The following is a 16,029-nucleotide window of genomic DNA, read 5'->3' on the forward strand; positions in this document are numbered from 1 at the left end:
CACTGACTTGCTGCCTTCTTCTTTGCTTGAAATGCTAATTTGAAACCATAACCTTGGCTGTAAATCATCATTTGAAATTCGACTAAACGAACTCTTGAAACCGGTAAGTCTTGAAAGCTTTCTTCAAGATCCCGACTCACTCATTTACCTTCATTTATACTCTCGGTTGAAAAGCTGAACCCGTCAGAATTTTTCAAATTGCTTACTAGATTTTCCTCATTTTTTTTTATTGAGTCATTTTTTGATGTACGGTTTTACAGTAATCCCTCGATTATCGTGGCTTCAACTATCGCGGCTTTGCTACATCGCGTTTTTTTTCTGGGGATTTTTTTTTTTGTCAGTTACATTTTTTTTTGGAAGTTCATAAAAATGTGAAAATCCACGCTGAAACTCGCAAGCGGAAGCCACTCCCCTGATTTTTTTTAAAATAGGGGTGACCCTACATGGCGTTTTTTCATTTATCACGGCCATGTCTGCTCTACATTAACCGCGATAATCGAGGGATTCCATTTTTTGAATCAAACTTTAGCGTTAGCTCCGTGGTCTGAGCTGCTTTTCCAGCTGGTAGATTGCGTCACAAATGCTATTTTTGTTGTTGTTGTAACTTTGTCGTTTTAAAATTTAAAGTAAGCATTTTTTTAAAATTTTGTTTGTTTTTGTTTGTTCATTTTTTAAATTTAAATTCAAAATGATAACCCCAGCGCCTGTCGTAAATCCTTGCTACCTTTATTTAGACTCCAAAGCTCACCCCTCTTATCATGCTTTATCGTTTATCTTCCTATCTCAGCGGCAGGTGAGGCGGGATGCAGCTTTTGTTTGGGAAAAGCCGGGATTCAAAACGCCGGAGGTCAAGGTGCGCCGGTAATCCAGGCAGATGCGGCATTAAGGAAGACAACCGTTACCGTGGCGATGACCCAGCCAAAAACCCGGAAAAAGGTAACACGACAAAAATGTGACTTTTCTTTGCTTCCTTTGTCGTATAAAAATTTGAGTTTAGAAGAATAGAACAGGAAATAACATCATTCGAGTTGACGGAATACAAAAACAATTGGTGATTACCGTATTTTCTCGCATATACTTCGTATTTGTCGCTCCAACAAATGATGACTGAAACAAGCATGCGGTTTATATGCGCACAAATTAGACTTGACATGCACGAACCTGCAAGGCGACAAAGACGAAACGCCATAACGCAAGACAATGTGGCCGATACACTCATTTATTTCAAAGTAGAGATAAGATAAACAGATAAAACGCGAAACAAAATTTCTTTTGACGTCTGAATGAAATTCAAGAAAAAAATTAACCGTATCTAGAGTAAAACGTGACAAAAACTCACTTGTGCCTGCCATTGCTCGCTCAGGGCATCACCGTCTTACCTAGGGATGACAAACTAGACCACTATGGACAGACTTCCTGGTTGTACTGCTCACATGACTTGCTTCTTGAATTTGTCTACGTGTACCCTTTAGGAATGTGCAATCGATTGATACAGAATCTCAGAAATACCACATGCGATGATTTTTCTTAAGATTTTCCCTTCAAAGTAACACATTTGTACTACCTATTAAAAGCATGAATATGGAGGTGAAAATTGTCAATCAGGGGTCATCTTATACGAGAAATTGTACATTTCAACCATTTTAAGGCAATTTTAAGGGTACGGCTTATACGCGGAGGCGACTAATATGCGAGAAAATTCAGTAGTAGTAGTCAACTCTCAAAGTAATCGTTTTTGGCAGCCTGACTTCAAAACAGTTGGCAAAATACGTGGTAACTTATGAATAACAAAGTCACATGATCTTGAGTCGGTCGACCCCTCCCGGTCTGGACTGATCCGCGTCGGGGGTCAGGGGAGGCCCCCGGAGAGTGCTAATTGAATTTCCGTGCAGAGAATATTGAAGGGGGCCTTAATGTTGAGATAAGGGGAGTCAAAAAGGGGGGCTGATCGTTGACACCGTCCGTGTGTGTTGCTGCTGGAAAATAAACATGTCAGCGTCTCTCTCTCACACACACACACACAGCAAAGTATGCTACACTCTTGTGTGCATTAAAATAATGTTTGCTTTAAAAACATTCCTCCATCGCTGAGCTAGCACTTTTCAACAGCATGTCAATCATCATCGTGGTCGTAATTATTAGGCTTGTTGTTGAGTTGGAAAAGATAGCGTCAGCAGTGCAACATTGTGACGGAGACTGTAGTTAGAAAACAGAATCCTATTTAGATGACCATTTAAAAATTGGCACTTTGAAATACTTAGCTGATCTTAAAAATGGCATTTGAAACTGTCACTCCCTAAAATATGGTTGAATTTAATTCCTAATCCTTGTTGGAAACAATTATTCAATACGCTACATTTGGCTTCAAAGCCTTTCACAAGTTTGATCAAATCATCCAAATCGGAAGCATTATTTTAAAAACAATAAATCTTGATGAAACAATTAATAGTAACAATATGTACAGACAAGCCGATTTCAAACATAAATTTTAAAGCGCTCTCTTATTTAAAACCGGTTTTGGTTCTAATGTATAACCCTCAACCAGCTTTTTATATAAAATTGAACCTCAACTTAAAACCCTTCTTGGATTCTAACCTAGTTTTGCAATCGGTTTCTTCCGTTGTTTTATCAATTTTTAGAAACATGGGAATTGTCTGCTTGTCATTTTAAATAAAGCTTGAGGACAAATATTGTTTGTTTGAGACTGTCATTTTTTTTGGTGTGCCTCAAATAGATGTCTCCAACTGATGTCTGCCGCCAGACACAAAGCCACATCCTTTCCTCAAAATATATTTGTTTGGACACACTGTGGTTATTAGAGCTCAAAGTCCGGTAAACAAAAAAAAGACAGGACACTTAAAAAAATAAAATAATTTAAAGCTTCCACATTAATCAAACCACAAAGTTTTTATTCAACATCGACCACCCATTTAATAACACATAGTGTTGATAAAGATGTGTAGTCTTTAGCGCCCTCTGCCGGTCCTTGCCATTCATGGCTGTAGGCGCTGACTGGTCACCTGACCTCTTGCTCGTTGCCGATTGGCTACCTTGTGAAACCAGAAGGAAATGATTATTGCGCAAGAAACAGGTGTATTGATAGGATTGATACTTTTATTTTGTCATGAATGTTCGACTTTTTACATCTTATGTTCCTTTATCTTACAATTTGATTCATGAATGTGTGGAACATTAATGAATTGCATTTCCTACATTTCAAGGTAAGGGGAACTTTTCTTTAGATTTAAGGTTGTTTTGTTTGTTTATATCTGTTTGGTTTTTAATGGTCATTTTGTTTAATTGTTGGTCTGTATCATTTTCAAGGAGGATGGATTTTAATAACAAAGTGAATGCAACAAAGTGATTTGTTTTGTTACTGTTGCAGTACTTTTTCCTTATTGTTCAGTAAAATTAGTTTCTGTAGGATCAATATATAAAGTTTGCAATCTCCTTACATCTCTGGATTATTTAATTTTTTTTTGCTATTGTTGTGCCAGTCAAAAAGGATTGGCAGCCAGTGAATTATTTCTTAATAACATACATGTCAACTTATAAGTGTTTCCCGTACATTTTTTTGATCAATTCAAATTGTGTATGCCGTATAACAACGTTTGTACGGGACTTTTTAAAGTACGTTTTTTTGTAAAACCGATCACGTTTTACCCATTTCGGCTCCAATCAAAAAAAAAAATTGCCTAATCTCATTTATTTTGAAATTCCCCAATTTATATGAAGTCATTGGAATACTGCAAAATAATTTGATATAATTGGAAAGCGATTTTAGTGATATTTAGGTTTACAAACGTTCTCTACAGAGGACACATTTGAACTGCTGGTAGTTAGGAGGCTATCTAAATATAGCGCATCAGCAAGCAATGTACCTAGACAGCCAAGCTGTCAGCGTGCATACTGATTGGGCACACCGTCCAGTTTTTAAAAAAATTAGACTTTAAATTTCATCCTACATGAGTAGATGTGTGCCGCATTGCATTTGTACATTTTTTTTATCGCTTAATAAGGGCAATTGCAATCATTAATAAGGGCAGCAAGTGACCGAGATTGAGAGGTATGAAATAATAAATATGTTTTTAAACCAGATTCTTTTTTAGGCTGATTCCAAGACTCTGTTCAGCAAATAAATAGGGAAGGATTCAAAGTTGGACCTTGCTTCCTTTTGATTTTTAAAAGAAAACCCCAGTTTTTTTGGTACCTTCAGAGTCGGTGCCTTATCTCATAATCCAAAGGGTTTGTTGAAGACTCCAGACATTCCGCTTCTACCTCAAGTTTACTGACTGGAGATAATAAAATTTAGAGTAAAAAACATTCAATGCCGGGACAAATTTGTTATTTTTGGTGCTAAAAATGACGTTTCTCACCTAGCTCTCCACTAGCCACTCATCTACAGGTTCTGTTGAGCCAGTTTCAGAAACACTGGAGTTCTAGGAAGTTAGAGAAGAATGCAATTAAATAGGGATGAGATCTATTTGTATAATTTATCTTCTAATACCATGTCGTCTTTTCTCACAGTTTCTGCTTTGGTCGCCTCTTTGGTTTTGAGCTTCTGCTGGACCAAACCGCAATCACGGTAAGTGAAGCGTTTTTCCTCTTAGGACGGTCTTAACAAAAAAAATGTTTGTAACTATGCAAAGTAAATCGTACCCACTTTTTGAATCTTTGGACTTTACAACTTACAAGCGTTTGGACATCATCTTGTTTCATCGCTCATTTTTTTTTTGCCGTAGCTGACATCTTTTCTATTTTCTGCGGTGGGCTTGGATTTAGTTGCTGTTGATTTTTTCCTTTTTCTCCATGCTGAGTAAAAAGTCTGCGTCCTTTTGCTTTTTTGAGCTTTGACTAAGATGTTAAGAGAAGTGAGATGTTTTCAATTTTGCTTAAAAGGTCACTCACTTACCCATTTTTTTGGGGATGCCATCAGAATCCGTGTTTCTGCAAAGATAGAATAATAATTGCATTGTTATTTTTTTTCGTGAATCACAGTTTTATATCTAATGGAACACGTGTCTGTCAAACTTGTAGTACGTACACACTCAGTTCTGGAGATTTAACCATTGATTCGCTTCTTTTCCTGGCGGAGGTTTTCACCTGACAACTACATCCTGGTTTCGGGTCATCTTTAGGGTTCATTTTTCTCTTCTTTCTTGTTGGCGAGTCCCTGTCGGTGTCAAATATTGTGGAAAAAGATCTCACCAGTCTAAAGATTCGTATGATAACCCAAAGTATTTTTGAAGACTATCGACTCATCTGCAATAGTGCTAGCGAAATATTCAGTTTATCAGTAAGAGTGCTGACTTGGTACTTGCTGTGGGTCGAAATGTGGGCCAACGCCTCCTTTTCAGTCTTCCCTTTCCTACCGAAAAAAAGTTCTCTTGAGCCACAACAAAACAAATCCATACTTGAGGTGTGTAAGACGTACCGGGTGCGCAGAAACTGCCGTGCTTTAGCTTCCATTTCCCGCTCTTCTTGCTTTAACAGCAAAAAATATCATAGGTAGAAAACACGTTATTGAAAAAAAGATGAAATCTCACTTGATGCGCCTTGGCATTGAAGAGGCCGCCGTCGCCGTGTCTGTCGTTGATGAGTCATCGTTTGTGTCTACTGGTTAAAAAAAGGACGACATGTTGTTCAACATGGTTTGAATAGCTGGGATCTCTTTGGAAAACACAGCAGACAGCCAGTTGAAAAGACAGAATTACAGTGGTACCTCGAGATACAAGCTTAATACGTTCCGGGACTGAGCTCGTATGTCGATTTTCTCGTAACTCAAATGAACCTATCCCATAGAAATCAACTGAAAACAAATTAATTAGTTCCAACCCTCTGAAAAAAACACCAAAAACAGGATATTGGTTTGGATTTTTTTTTCTTCCAATTCACCATCTATTAACAAAGTAACAAATAACTAGTGGTTTAATATTACTAAAACATGTTTAATAGTACTAAAATTATACAGATTTCGCAGGGGGGAGGGGGCTTTTTGCACGGCAACGCGCTCGTAACATAACAAACAAATTTAAATGAACTTTGAGTACGATGCAGACACACTCAAAATAAATTTAATCTAACCTTACTCTAAATTTAATACTAATTTTGTTTTAAATTTTGATACCTTTCTTCTCCCGGGTCTGTTTGCCCCGCCTTCACCCTGACTTTTAGATGCAGCCTATCGAGGGTTGTTTGCTTTTGTCTTCCCTTCAAAATATTCCCAAAATGATGCACACATGTCCTCAAAATAGGATAACGCACGACCACTTGTCAATGAGAAGTAGTATATACTCCTCTTGTATTAGCGAACAAGCTCCGCCATTCGCACTGACTAACGACAAAAAAAATACTGAAAAAATGCAACGCAGTGCTCGTACAGACATTACACGAGGGAGTTGCGATGGGAAAGACAGTGGCCATGATGTTCTTATGAGCAGCTTCTCGCGTCTGCTGTCTGCTCGTTTATCAAAATTTGTCTCGTATCTCAAGATAAATATTTGCTCAAAATTTTACTTGTATCTCAAGATAAATATTTGCTCAAAATTTTACTCATATCTCAAATTTCTCGTAAATCGAGGCACTCGTAAGCCGAGGTACCACTGTACATGGTTTCCCGGTTTTATTCTATGAAAAATACAGATTGTCCTAAAATCCAACATTTTGTTCAAGACCTGCACCATTCCAACTTACCCTTTGTGATCTGGTTGCCATCGACATTTTCGTTCTGCCTTCTGTCTTGGTCGCTACTTCTTGACACGATGCAAGAAACCAGAAAGAACAGCTTGGCAAGACATCTTAAAGTGTGTCTAAATCACATTTAAAGTCACGAACTGACTCATTGCTGTCCTTCATGGAAGAATCGGCGATAGAAACGTCAGAGATGGACTCCTCTTCGTCCTCCTGCTGCGGTTCTCTGCAAAGCAAACGCTAGCAACTTAGCAAAAACCAATCCAATAAGACGTACGCCCAAGTGTTTTCACAGCTACCGTACCCCGTCTGTTGGCACTTGTCTTCACGTAGCGGAGACTTGCGCAGTCTGACCAAACGGAGGCGCTCCGCGAGCATGAACTGCGGATCGGAGGGGAAGTTGTCCAGATTGAGGCTCCTGGTGATGTGCGACGATATCTTCTCAATGTCAGGATGTTCCGTGTGGATTTGCCAAGACGAATGGGCGCTTTGGGTCTCGCGGTGCAAGGTTAGGGATGGGCCAGCCCGGGTCTCAGGGGGATCATTGTGACAGGCCTGCATCATTTCGCAGCTCAATTTCAGGCTTGAACAGAAAAAGTCAGGGATTGAACCACGTCCAGTGGCTTCTAGAAGTTCTCACCGCAAACTTACTAAAAACTGTTGGGATGCCTCAATGCGACGTCCGCCATGGTGACAAATGGATGCTGCAGGATCTGATTGGGGCGCAATCGTTGACTAGCGTCAGGCCTCAGGAGTTGTTTCAGCACATCCACAAAGCTCTCCTGGTCCTGGACTTCAGCTGTGGTGTCCTCATTGGACAAATGGGCCACTTGCCTGACCTGGACGTATTTAGAAAAAACAGGAGAACATGCTAACTGCTATATTCTTCAAGAAAATATTTAACCAAGGCCTTTTTGTTTTCTTTCCAAAACTACAGCGTAGTTTGCAGACGCAGAAATATGTGACAGTAAAAAAATATTTTCTGTGTGGCTACATTGTGCACCATTTCTTCTTTCAGTACATATTGTAATACTGTCGTACCTCCACTTAGGAAATTAATTGCTTCCAGAACTTTTTTGGTAACTTTAAAATTTCGTAAGTACAGCAGTACTTTATATGTAAATTCTCTAATTAGATCCGCGGTCCTCCCACAACGACCAACTGAACCCTTTAAAATTGATCCAAATTTTGTATGAAAGATGTAGTAACACACAAAAATGAGAGAAAATTATAAGAAAATGATTTATTAAGGTCTTAAAATGCAGACAAAATCTATTCGCGTTGAAACAGATTGTTTTAAGCATGATATGCGCATTTCCTTATGACCCGACAGCGTCAGAATGCCGTCCCCTTTGTAGTACATTATAGACTGTTACGTGTACACTGTGTGTGTGTGAAAATATGTGCCGCCTTGCATTTGTTTGGTTTTTACAGCTTAATAAGGGGGAATTGCAATCATTAATAAGGGGAGCATTTAGTCAGGTGGACAGGTATGGAAGAGAATCTTGAAACATGTATAGTGGTTGTTGCGAGACAGCCAATGAGAAGCCAGTAGAGTGTAGCGAGGTTCTAAAGTCATACAACATTTTCTAAATAAAATAATGGATAAGGAAATGCATTTACTTTTGGGGGGATTTCGTAAGTTGGATCTTTTTCGTATCGCGAGGCACTCATTTGTATATAAAAGCTTTCGTAACCTGAAAATGTTGTACATAGAGGCATTCGTAAGTAGAGGTATAACTTTTAACACTTTTATGTGTGGGAAGCTGTTCTACTTCCCAAACATTCCATCGCATTAAACCCTTCATTTCTAAGGATTAATCCTCCCATTGATTTCATTCCTTGGACATTTTCACCTTGATGGCGGCATTCTCGTGCGATTACGGAGAAAAATCACATTTCTCTCCTGCCGTTCTTTGCGAACACACTATTAAGATAAAAGTCCAAAGCTCAATACCTTGCAAAGGTCATTCAAAGAGTTGATAAAACTGTCGGTGCATTCCACATTGCCGTATTCCTCGGCCGTCTAAGGAGAAGTGATATATGAATTAAACTGTCAGAAAAAAACAATGAAGGTGACAATGAAGTTAAAAACCACCGGTTATCTTTGCCGCTTCGCTCTTAGGACCATACCTTTAATCTCCATTGAAAGGACTGGAAGCCTCTCTCCTTCTTGTAAAAGTAAAGCGTGTTGAGGCCATTGTTTAGCAGCATTTGTGGAAAGTGTCCCAGGATATGCTCAATTTTTCTCAACTGTGGAAAAATGATTCAAGATGGAAGCTAGGTGATGGCAGAAAAGTGGCAATCGGTATCAATTCTCATGGTTTTTGCAGAGAAACTTGCCATGTCATATTCACAAGTACTGTAGAAAAGTGCTGAACCCAAAAACAACTCGGCGGAAATGCACCCAAGAGACCAAACATCGATGGCTTCCGTGTAGGGAAAACCGAGGATGATCTCTGGAGCCCTGAGGAATAGTTGCATTGTGGTCAATAAATGAAGAAATCAGGTCAAGGACAATAGAAATGGTCTTGGAGGTAGTACCTGTAGCGGCGGTTCTGAAAGTGCCTGCCCTGGTTGGTCTCTGAGACGTGCTGAACCAAACCAAAGTCGATGATTTTAACTTTGTACGGCCGGTTGATGTGCTCCACCATCATAATGTTGTTAGGCTTCAGGTCTGCGTGGATAAGTCCAATACTGTTCAGAAAATTCAGGCCCACGACCAGCTGAAGACATGAGTACATGGTATAATTATGATAGCTCCATGAGCCCGGCTCGCTATTTAAGACATGCGTTTCCAGTGCCGGTAGCTAATAAGAGGGAATTCAAGTTTTAGGTTCGCTTGCTTTCGGGAACTGATCCATTTGCCTCCATACCTACGTATTTTAGCTTCTGGGAGCTTAGCTGCTGTAGTTTATCGCCAACGCCAAGTACTACAGGAGTTATTAATGTGAATTTTCTCGAAACAGGACCTATTCTTTGACAAAGAAGAATAAGCCCGCCACCAAACTACCGTATTTTCTCAGATATACGCTGTATTTGTCACTAAAAAAATGATGACTGAATCGAAAGTAAGGCTTATATGCGCACTAATTAGACTTGACACGCACGAAACTGCAAGGTGACAAAAACGAAACGCCATAACGCAAGACAATGCGGCCGATACGGTCATTTATTTCGGTTAGCGTTAATTATACTGCGCTACCGTTGTTAGATCTGGAAGATCCCACATTGCCGCATATTAAGACTTCCAAAATTGCTGGTAGGTTTAATTTCTAATAAAGGCAAAAGGGTACCTGTTGCAAGATGGGCCGGATCTCCTTAACGAGAAGGCACTTGGTGGGTCTGGTGTTCATGAAGTCCCACAGGTTGATGTCCAGCATCTCAAACTCCAGACACATGAACACTCTGTCCACAAAGATGCTCTTGCACTGGATCAGGTTGACTTTGTCCGTGTCGAAAGCCATCAACTTCTTCAACGTGCTGACCTGCCGCGGAGATTAGAATCAAAATGGCGCTGTGCTCAAAGTGGTCACTCACGCGTCAAGGCACCTCCTTCTCAAAGGTGTCCGGGGCGTCCACGTGCTTGAAGATTTTGACCGCTACTTCCTCCCTAGTGGCCGTCTTTAAGCACTTGACCACGTCGCCATAGGTGCCCTCGCCCAGAAAGTCCAGGATTTGATAGTCGGAGGTCTGAGAGTGGAGAACTCTCAGGTATCGGTCGGCGTCGTAGGGGGAAAAGCACCTGGCCACGGCCTCCTCCACTGACGACGTGACGGCTTTGGCTTGGTCCCTATAAGGGGGGTTCTGATGGGCCACAATGGAAATCAACCAATATGTGATTACAAATCATTCTATTGCTATAGTGTATTTTTTTTTTTGTTACGAACCTGTTCTGAATCCATTTTCCTTTCATGGCAGGCACATATGAATCAAACGCATCCCCCTTTGGGAGCATTCAAATAAATATGGATATATAAATTACACTGTTGTTCTCTGCAGCATTTTTTAAAAATATTTCTAGATTATTTCGTTTTAGTGATTTTTGTCAGTCCGGGCTAACGCAACATGAGTGATGATGTCACATAGCTGTTGTATGAGGTCATGTCTCTGTTGAATCTCCTCTACTGGCATGGCGACATCACGGATTGCGTGACCTCATTGCGCCATATTTTGGCCTTCTGTTAAATCCTCGATGAAGATTGGTTGTGATAAGTGCTCAAGAACTGCTTTAAAAATGAACTGCGTTTAGAATTAACCAACCACACAGTCTTTTCCTGTGTCTGTATTCTCACCCTCTTGCTACTGTGATAGTGACATTTCCCGAATACGGGATGAATAAAGTTATCTCATCTAATGTTATCTAATTTTGGCATATTGCCACTGACAACTTGAAATGAAGGAAACAAATGGAGAATGGTTAAAACCTTATAAAAACCTGGCATCACATTTTGGGTCATGTAGGCCACAATACTGAGCATTTGTGAACTGCAATTGCTGCTGGGTCTTAATTATAAAGTAATTATAGTCGTTCTTTTTAGTCACCATGTTTATAAATAACTTTTATGAATAAATATAATTACAAGTTCATATGAATTATAAAGTCCTTATATTCGTTCTTTTTAGTCAGTGTTTATAAATATCATTATGAATAAATGGAATTACAAGTTTGTAAGATGTTGCTCATCATAGAGTTAATTGATACTTGAATTGAATTTTTTATTGTCATTGTACAAGTATAATGAGATTTATAGCTTTCATCGCGTAGTGGTGACCGTCTGTGACTTTTGACCTTTAACCTCATCATATCGTGTACCTTGTAAATTTCAGTTAAATAGGCTAATCTGTTAAATTATCGTGAAATTTCTTTTTTGACTTCTGTGACCTTTGACCTCATTCCCCCAAAAATGAACTTCAGCTCTTTTAGCCTGTTAAACTGAAATGTACTAGGTACACGATATGAGGAGAAGGGTCAAAGGTCACAGAAGTCAAATAAGGAATTTCACGATAACCTAACAGATTAGCCTATTTAACTGAAATGTACACAGTACATTTCATGATAACCTGTTGTTGGGTTACCATGAAATTCCTTTTTTTGACTTCTGTAACCTTTGACCTCATTCCCCCAAAATGAATTTGAGCCCTTTCCTTTTATATTGCAAGGAGATCCTGCCAGTTTGATAATCCCTCTATTTCTTCTTGAGTTATTTTGAAAACAAACAAACAAACAAACATAGATCAGGAAAGCCAAAACTAGTGAAGTGATTAAATTTTTAACCCATTACCCGCCATTGTAGTTCCTATTTAATATATTGCCTGTGTGCGCTACTACCGTTTCCCACAAGGGAGCAGTGTGGCATTAGCACTAAAACGGTATGACAAATCCGGTATAATTTAGAATATTCTTTTGCAGGCTTGAATTGAATTTGGGAGCACTTTGCCTTTTTATTTCCCCTGGGCCGCGTTTTTTATTTTAACTAGCTTACATTTGAAAAGCCCCTTTCGGAAGACTTTATGCTTGTCTCGTGCCTCATACATGATGCAAACCTTTCGCGCTGTCGATGGATTCGTCAATCCGCCTCAGTTAGGAATCAATCAATGAAGGGCGCAGAGTGCTTTTATGTTGGCGGTTTGGTCGCACTGATCTTCGGTTCTACCAGCCGTATGGATTTAATTGGTCTTGTGGGCCATCTTAAATGAACTTCATATCGCCAAGCCGGGTTATTATGGAGGCTGAAATATCGAACCGCCAGGGCCGCCGCGTCTGGAGCCTCGACGGTGTTATTAGGATTTTAACGTCCATACACAAACCACATATAGGATCATTTTTCCTTTCTCGCTGCACCCAATGAATGTATTTGTCAGTGTGTTTGAAAAAATGCAACCCTGAGGCGTCGTGTGGCGGAAATATCTCCTCCATGTACGATGAAAACTTTTGACCTTTTACTGCCAGGACCGGAAAAAAACAGGCACATATGCTCATTTAACGACGGCTTTCTATAATGATGCCATTATCGTAACGTGCGACTAAAGGGCTGATGTTTGATCATTTAATTACGATGTTAGCAGAGGGAATGGATTATAATTTCATGTAAAGTCATTTACGCAAATGGAATGTATGCATGGGACATTTTGGAGAATTGTGAAATTTAAACTGTTTATATACATATATCTATAATCTTAAATATGAGAAATGCACCGTATTTTCTCACATATTAGCCGCATCTGCGTATAAGCCGCACCCTGAAAATGGTCTTAAAATGGTTGAATTTTACAATGGCAGGCACAAGTAAGCAAGATTTTTCACGTTTTATGCCAGATACGTTTTATTTTTTCCTTGGATTTCATTCTTGGACATCAAAATAAATTTTGTTAAGCATTTTATCTGTTTATCTTTCCTCTATTTTGAAGTAAATGACCATGCCGTATTGTCTTGCGTTATGGCGTTTTTTGCATGTCAAGTGTAATTTGTGCGCATATAAGCCGTATCCTCGATTCAGTCATCATTATTTTGATTGACAAATACGGTACTTTTTTGAGTGGGGGGGGGGGCTTATATTCTGGTTGTAGTAGGCAACCATGTCCCAAAGTAGTGAAGTACTGCAATTTAATAGCAAGATGCTTTTAATTGATTATGTCAATATATTTTTGCATTTTTGCAGAAAAAAATTCAAATCCATCACATCTTAAATTTCTTTCTCTACTCACTTAGCAAAGCTCTTTTATGCATAATTTGCCTTTAAATGTATCAAGAAAAATCGTTACCCGCTACAATTGACATCAAATCCAATCCATCTCAACAAAATGAGGAAACACACATATGGACATTAAATATAAATACTTTTATAATATACAAATTGTACAGATGCACAGCGGTGGTTAACAATAATAACAACATGGACGGCAGGACAGCATAAAGTTAAGGATACTTTTACATCATCACTGGCATGTTAGCTTTTTAGACACAACAGGCAGCTGGAATGATGAAATATTCAAAATGTCTTCTTCTTGGTGTCGAGCTAAACAAACAACCCACGCTTAACAACACAATTACCCATGATTCCAAGAGCGCTACTGGTCTCGGATGTCATTTTATCAGGTAAAGACGGCGTTCCGTTGGTCAAGGTTAGCACTGTACAATCTGTCCAAGTGGAATGTAAAGACAAACAAACGGCTATCATACGACCTTACTGGTTGACTGGAGGCATGATAGGCCATCGGTTTTGCTGATTGACAGGTTTAACCTTAGCAAAAACAAATTCTGGGATTTCATTTCGCTATTCGGTCAATGATACATAGCTAAACGTTAACCTGTTAGCGTTAGTATGTTATGTACGGTATCAGTCAGGTCAGGAAATCTGAAATAATTATCGCCGCCACTGTCAAAAATCCAGCAAGGATCGTACTGAACATGAATTTGTTGTTTCTTTATCTGATAAATGTCAATTAATGCTTGACCGCCACATTATTTAACATTCGTGGTGACGATTAATTCGTTTTTTTGCGAGTCAAGGAACCACCGAACAGGAACAAAGGAAACGGCATTAGCGCTAGCTTTTTATAGCGCTGTCATTTGACCAAAATGATTAAAACCTTGAAAAAAAAGGTTACTAGTTTAAATCAAGAGCAGGAAAAAGACCTCCATGAGTGAGAGAATGTAATCACACTTCACATCTCGGGTCACAATTAGAGTGCCTCTCCTGGAAAAATCAATCCCAAGGCCAAATGTGACCCATGAACCCGGACTGCCATTAACGATGACCTCACACTTTGCCGTAGGGCAGGGCGCAAACTCCCGGTTTCAAACCAAGAGACCCTCGGGAGGTAGCTTGCATCATCATTTGGGCAATACGTCAGGCAAGCTAATAATTAATAACAGAAAAAGTTGCAAGGACACCTAGAAATTACCAAATTGACCCAACAAAAAGCTGCTTAGAACTGAAATGGATGACATTCCTGGTCTTTTCAGGCAGTTTTTTGTGGTACTAAATCCCAAAACTTTGAGGGGAAACTACCCAAACATTTCCACTTTAAACTAAATTGGCCATCTGGCCAATTCTTATTGTACAAAGGTCCTAAAAATAGTATATTCAAATAATTCCTTGAGATATTCGGTCTACTCTTCATACATATTTTAACCAAAAATCTTGTTGCTAAGCGCAATTAGCAACTGAACTCTTGCTTATCTGTCGATAAATAGCCTTTTAATCTTTCCAATCCAGATTTTTGTACGCCTACTTGCGCAATTCCATCTTGTCAAGTCCCAAAACGTTCCAGGTGGTTTTACCGAGAGATTTTTTCGATATCTCTTCAACATGGCTAACAACCCCCCAGGAGATAATCACTTAAAAGATACAATTTCAAACCAATTGGGCTCATTAAGACAATTATGGTCTCCCTTACTATGTTTGCCTTTACACAAAAACAACACCAGACACCTTGGCAACAGGTGGACAGCAGAAGAGCGAGCACAATTAGTTTTGCTCGAATGTTATTACTACATTCAAGCAGAAAAAACACAGAAAAATAGTCATCGGGTTGACATTAAAACTGCGGGAAATCTGAAGGCTGTTTCTTCAGGTACCTGCGGGGACGTCATTATGAAAAGCCCCCCCGCCCGTGTAATAAACGCTAGCTTCCGAACGGACGCCCTACCGACAAAAGCCATTAGCGACCTAATGAGCGATCCGCCAGCGGTTGTGGCCGCCGCTCACCTTGGCGACCCGCTGCAAAACGTGACCAAACGCCATCTCGCCAGTTGCTTATTGTCACAAACGACGCCTGCCGAGCGGCACTTAAATAGCCGGAGGTAAAAGCCACGCCAAAAATGTGAGGACTTTCAAACGAGCCAATTCATTTCGATTTTGTTTAACGCGCCGTGGGTGCCGTGTTAGCTTCTTTCGTTAGCTCAATTTCTACCCAAGGAGATGCTCAGCAGGATTGTACTTAATGGGAAGGAGAGTTTTCAGGGATTAGTGAAAAATATCAAATACCTGGTTCGCGCGGATGTCGCAATTTACGGTCAGCGAATAAAAAAAAAAGTTCAGTAATTTTAACTTTTTCAGCTTTGACTGGTTGACTGAAATGGGATTTTTATCTTGAAATGGCAGGGCTTGAAGTTGAGGACATTTAAGTACAATTTAGGGTTATTTCGCAGTTGTAGGAACAGAACTTTGATGCAAACTAAGGAATCTTGTATGCAAGGTAGAATCTCTAACGTCAAACTTTCGCAAAATTAGAATCAAAAACCATTTTCGGGAAAAAAACTCCCACTTACGTTATACAAAAACAATACCAGAGTATCCATTGTTTTACTTACCGCGGCTGTAATTTCCCATT

General features: G+C 39.5%; 2 protein-coding genes and 1 long non-coding RNA gene across 3 annotated transcripts in view; 1 reads left to right on the forward strand and 2 right to left on the reverse strand.

Moving 5' to 3' along the window:
- LOC144073358 (uncharacterized) overlaps positions 1–4,601 on the forward strand; it is a 36,055-nt gene extending 31,454 nt beyond the window's left edge. Inside the window, exons 6-7 of the long non-coding RNA XR_013300063.1 lie at positions 788–936; positions 4,528–4,601. This is a non-coding gene — a long non-coding RNA (uncharacterized LOC144073358). The remainder of the gene's footprint in view (positions 1–787; positions 937–4,527) is intronic.
- LOC144073357 (uncharacterized) lies at positions 4,395–5,567 on the reverse strand. The gene is made up of 8 exons (XM_077599112.1): positions 5,547–5,567; positions 5,435–5,484; positions 5,311–5,368; positions 5,045–5,173; positions 4,913–4,947; positions 4,693–4,854; positions 4,508–4,616; positions 4,395–4,439 (listed from the first exon to the last, which is right to left on the reverse strand). Exons 1-6 carry the CDS (start codon positions 5,561–5,563, stop codon positions 4,706–4,708), a joined length of 438 nt encoding a protein of 145 aa, XP_077455238.1. The 5' UTR covers positions 5,564–5,567; the 3' UTR covers positions 4,395–4,439; positions 4,508–4,616; positions 4,693–4,705.
- Positions 5,568–6,622: 1,055 nt separating this feature from the next.
- LOC144072814 (homeodomain-interacting protein kinase 3-like) lies at positions 6,623–10,729 on the reverse strand. Its single transcript, XM_077598132.1, has 12 exons — positions 10,581–10,729; positions 10,243–10,497; positions 9,987–10,178; positions 9,235–9,416; positions 9,034–9,157; positions 8,824–8,943; positions 8,648–8,716; positions 7,342–7,529; positions 6,995–7,273; positions 6,839–6,916; positions 6,694–6,752; positions 6,623–6,627 (listed from the first exon to the last, which is right to left on the reverse strand). The coding sequence occupies exons 1-12, from the start codon at positions 10,593–10,595 to the stop codon at positions 6,623–6,625; spliced, it is 1,566 nt and encodes a 521-aa protein (XP_077454258.1). The 5' UTR covers positions 10,596–10,729.
- Positions 10,730–16,029: the final 5,300 nt, after the last annotated feature.

The sequence above is a fragment of the Stigmatopora argus genome, chromosome 4, assembly GCF_051989625.1.
Source record: "Stigmatopora argus isolate UIUO_Sarg chromosome 4, RoL_Sarg_1.0, whole genome shotgun sequence".
In the NCBI taxonomy this organism is placed as follows: domain Eukaryota; kingdom Metazoa; phylum Chordata; class Actinopteri; order Syngnathiformes; family Syngnathidae; genus Stigmatopora; species Stigmatopora argus.

Excerpts from the sequence above, each read along its gene's own strand:
- LOC144073357 (XM_077599112.1), bottom strand. Across the intron at positions 5,369-5,434 it reads CGGCAGTTTCTGCGCACCCG|GAAAGGGAAGACTGAAAAGG; the intron begins GTACGTCTTACA and ends TTTTTTCGGTAG. Across the intron at positions 5,174-5,310 it reads CGACCCACAGCAAGTACCAA|GGACTCGCCAACAAGAAAGA; the intron begins GTCAGCACTCTT and ends TGACACCGACAG.
- LOC144072814 (XM_077598132.1), bottom strand. Across the intron at positions 8,717-8,823 it reads CCTTTCAATGGAGATTAAAG|ACGGCCGAGGAATACGGCAA; the intron begins GTATGGTCCTAA and ends ACTTCTCCTTAG. Across the intron at positions 7,274-7,341 it reads AGGCATCCCAACAGTTTTTA|CCTGAAATTGAGCTGCGAAA; the intron begins GTAAGTTTGCGG and ends TTTCTGTTCAAG.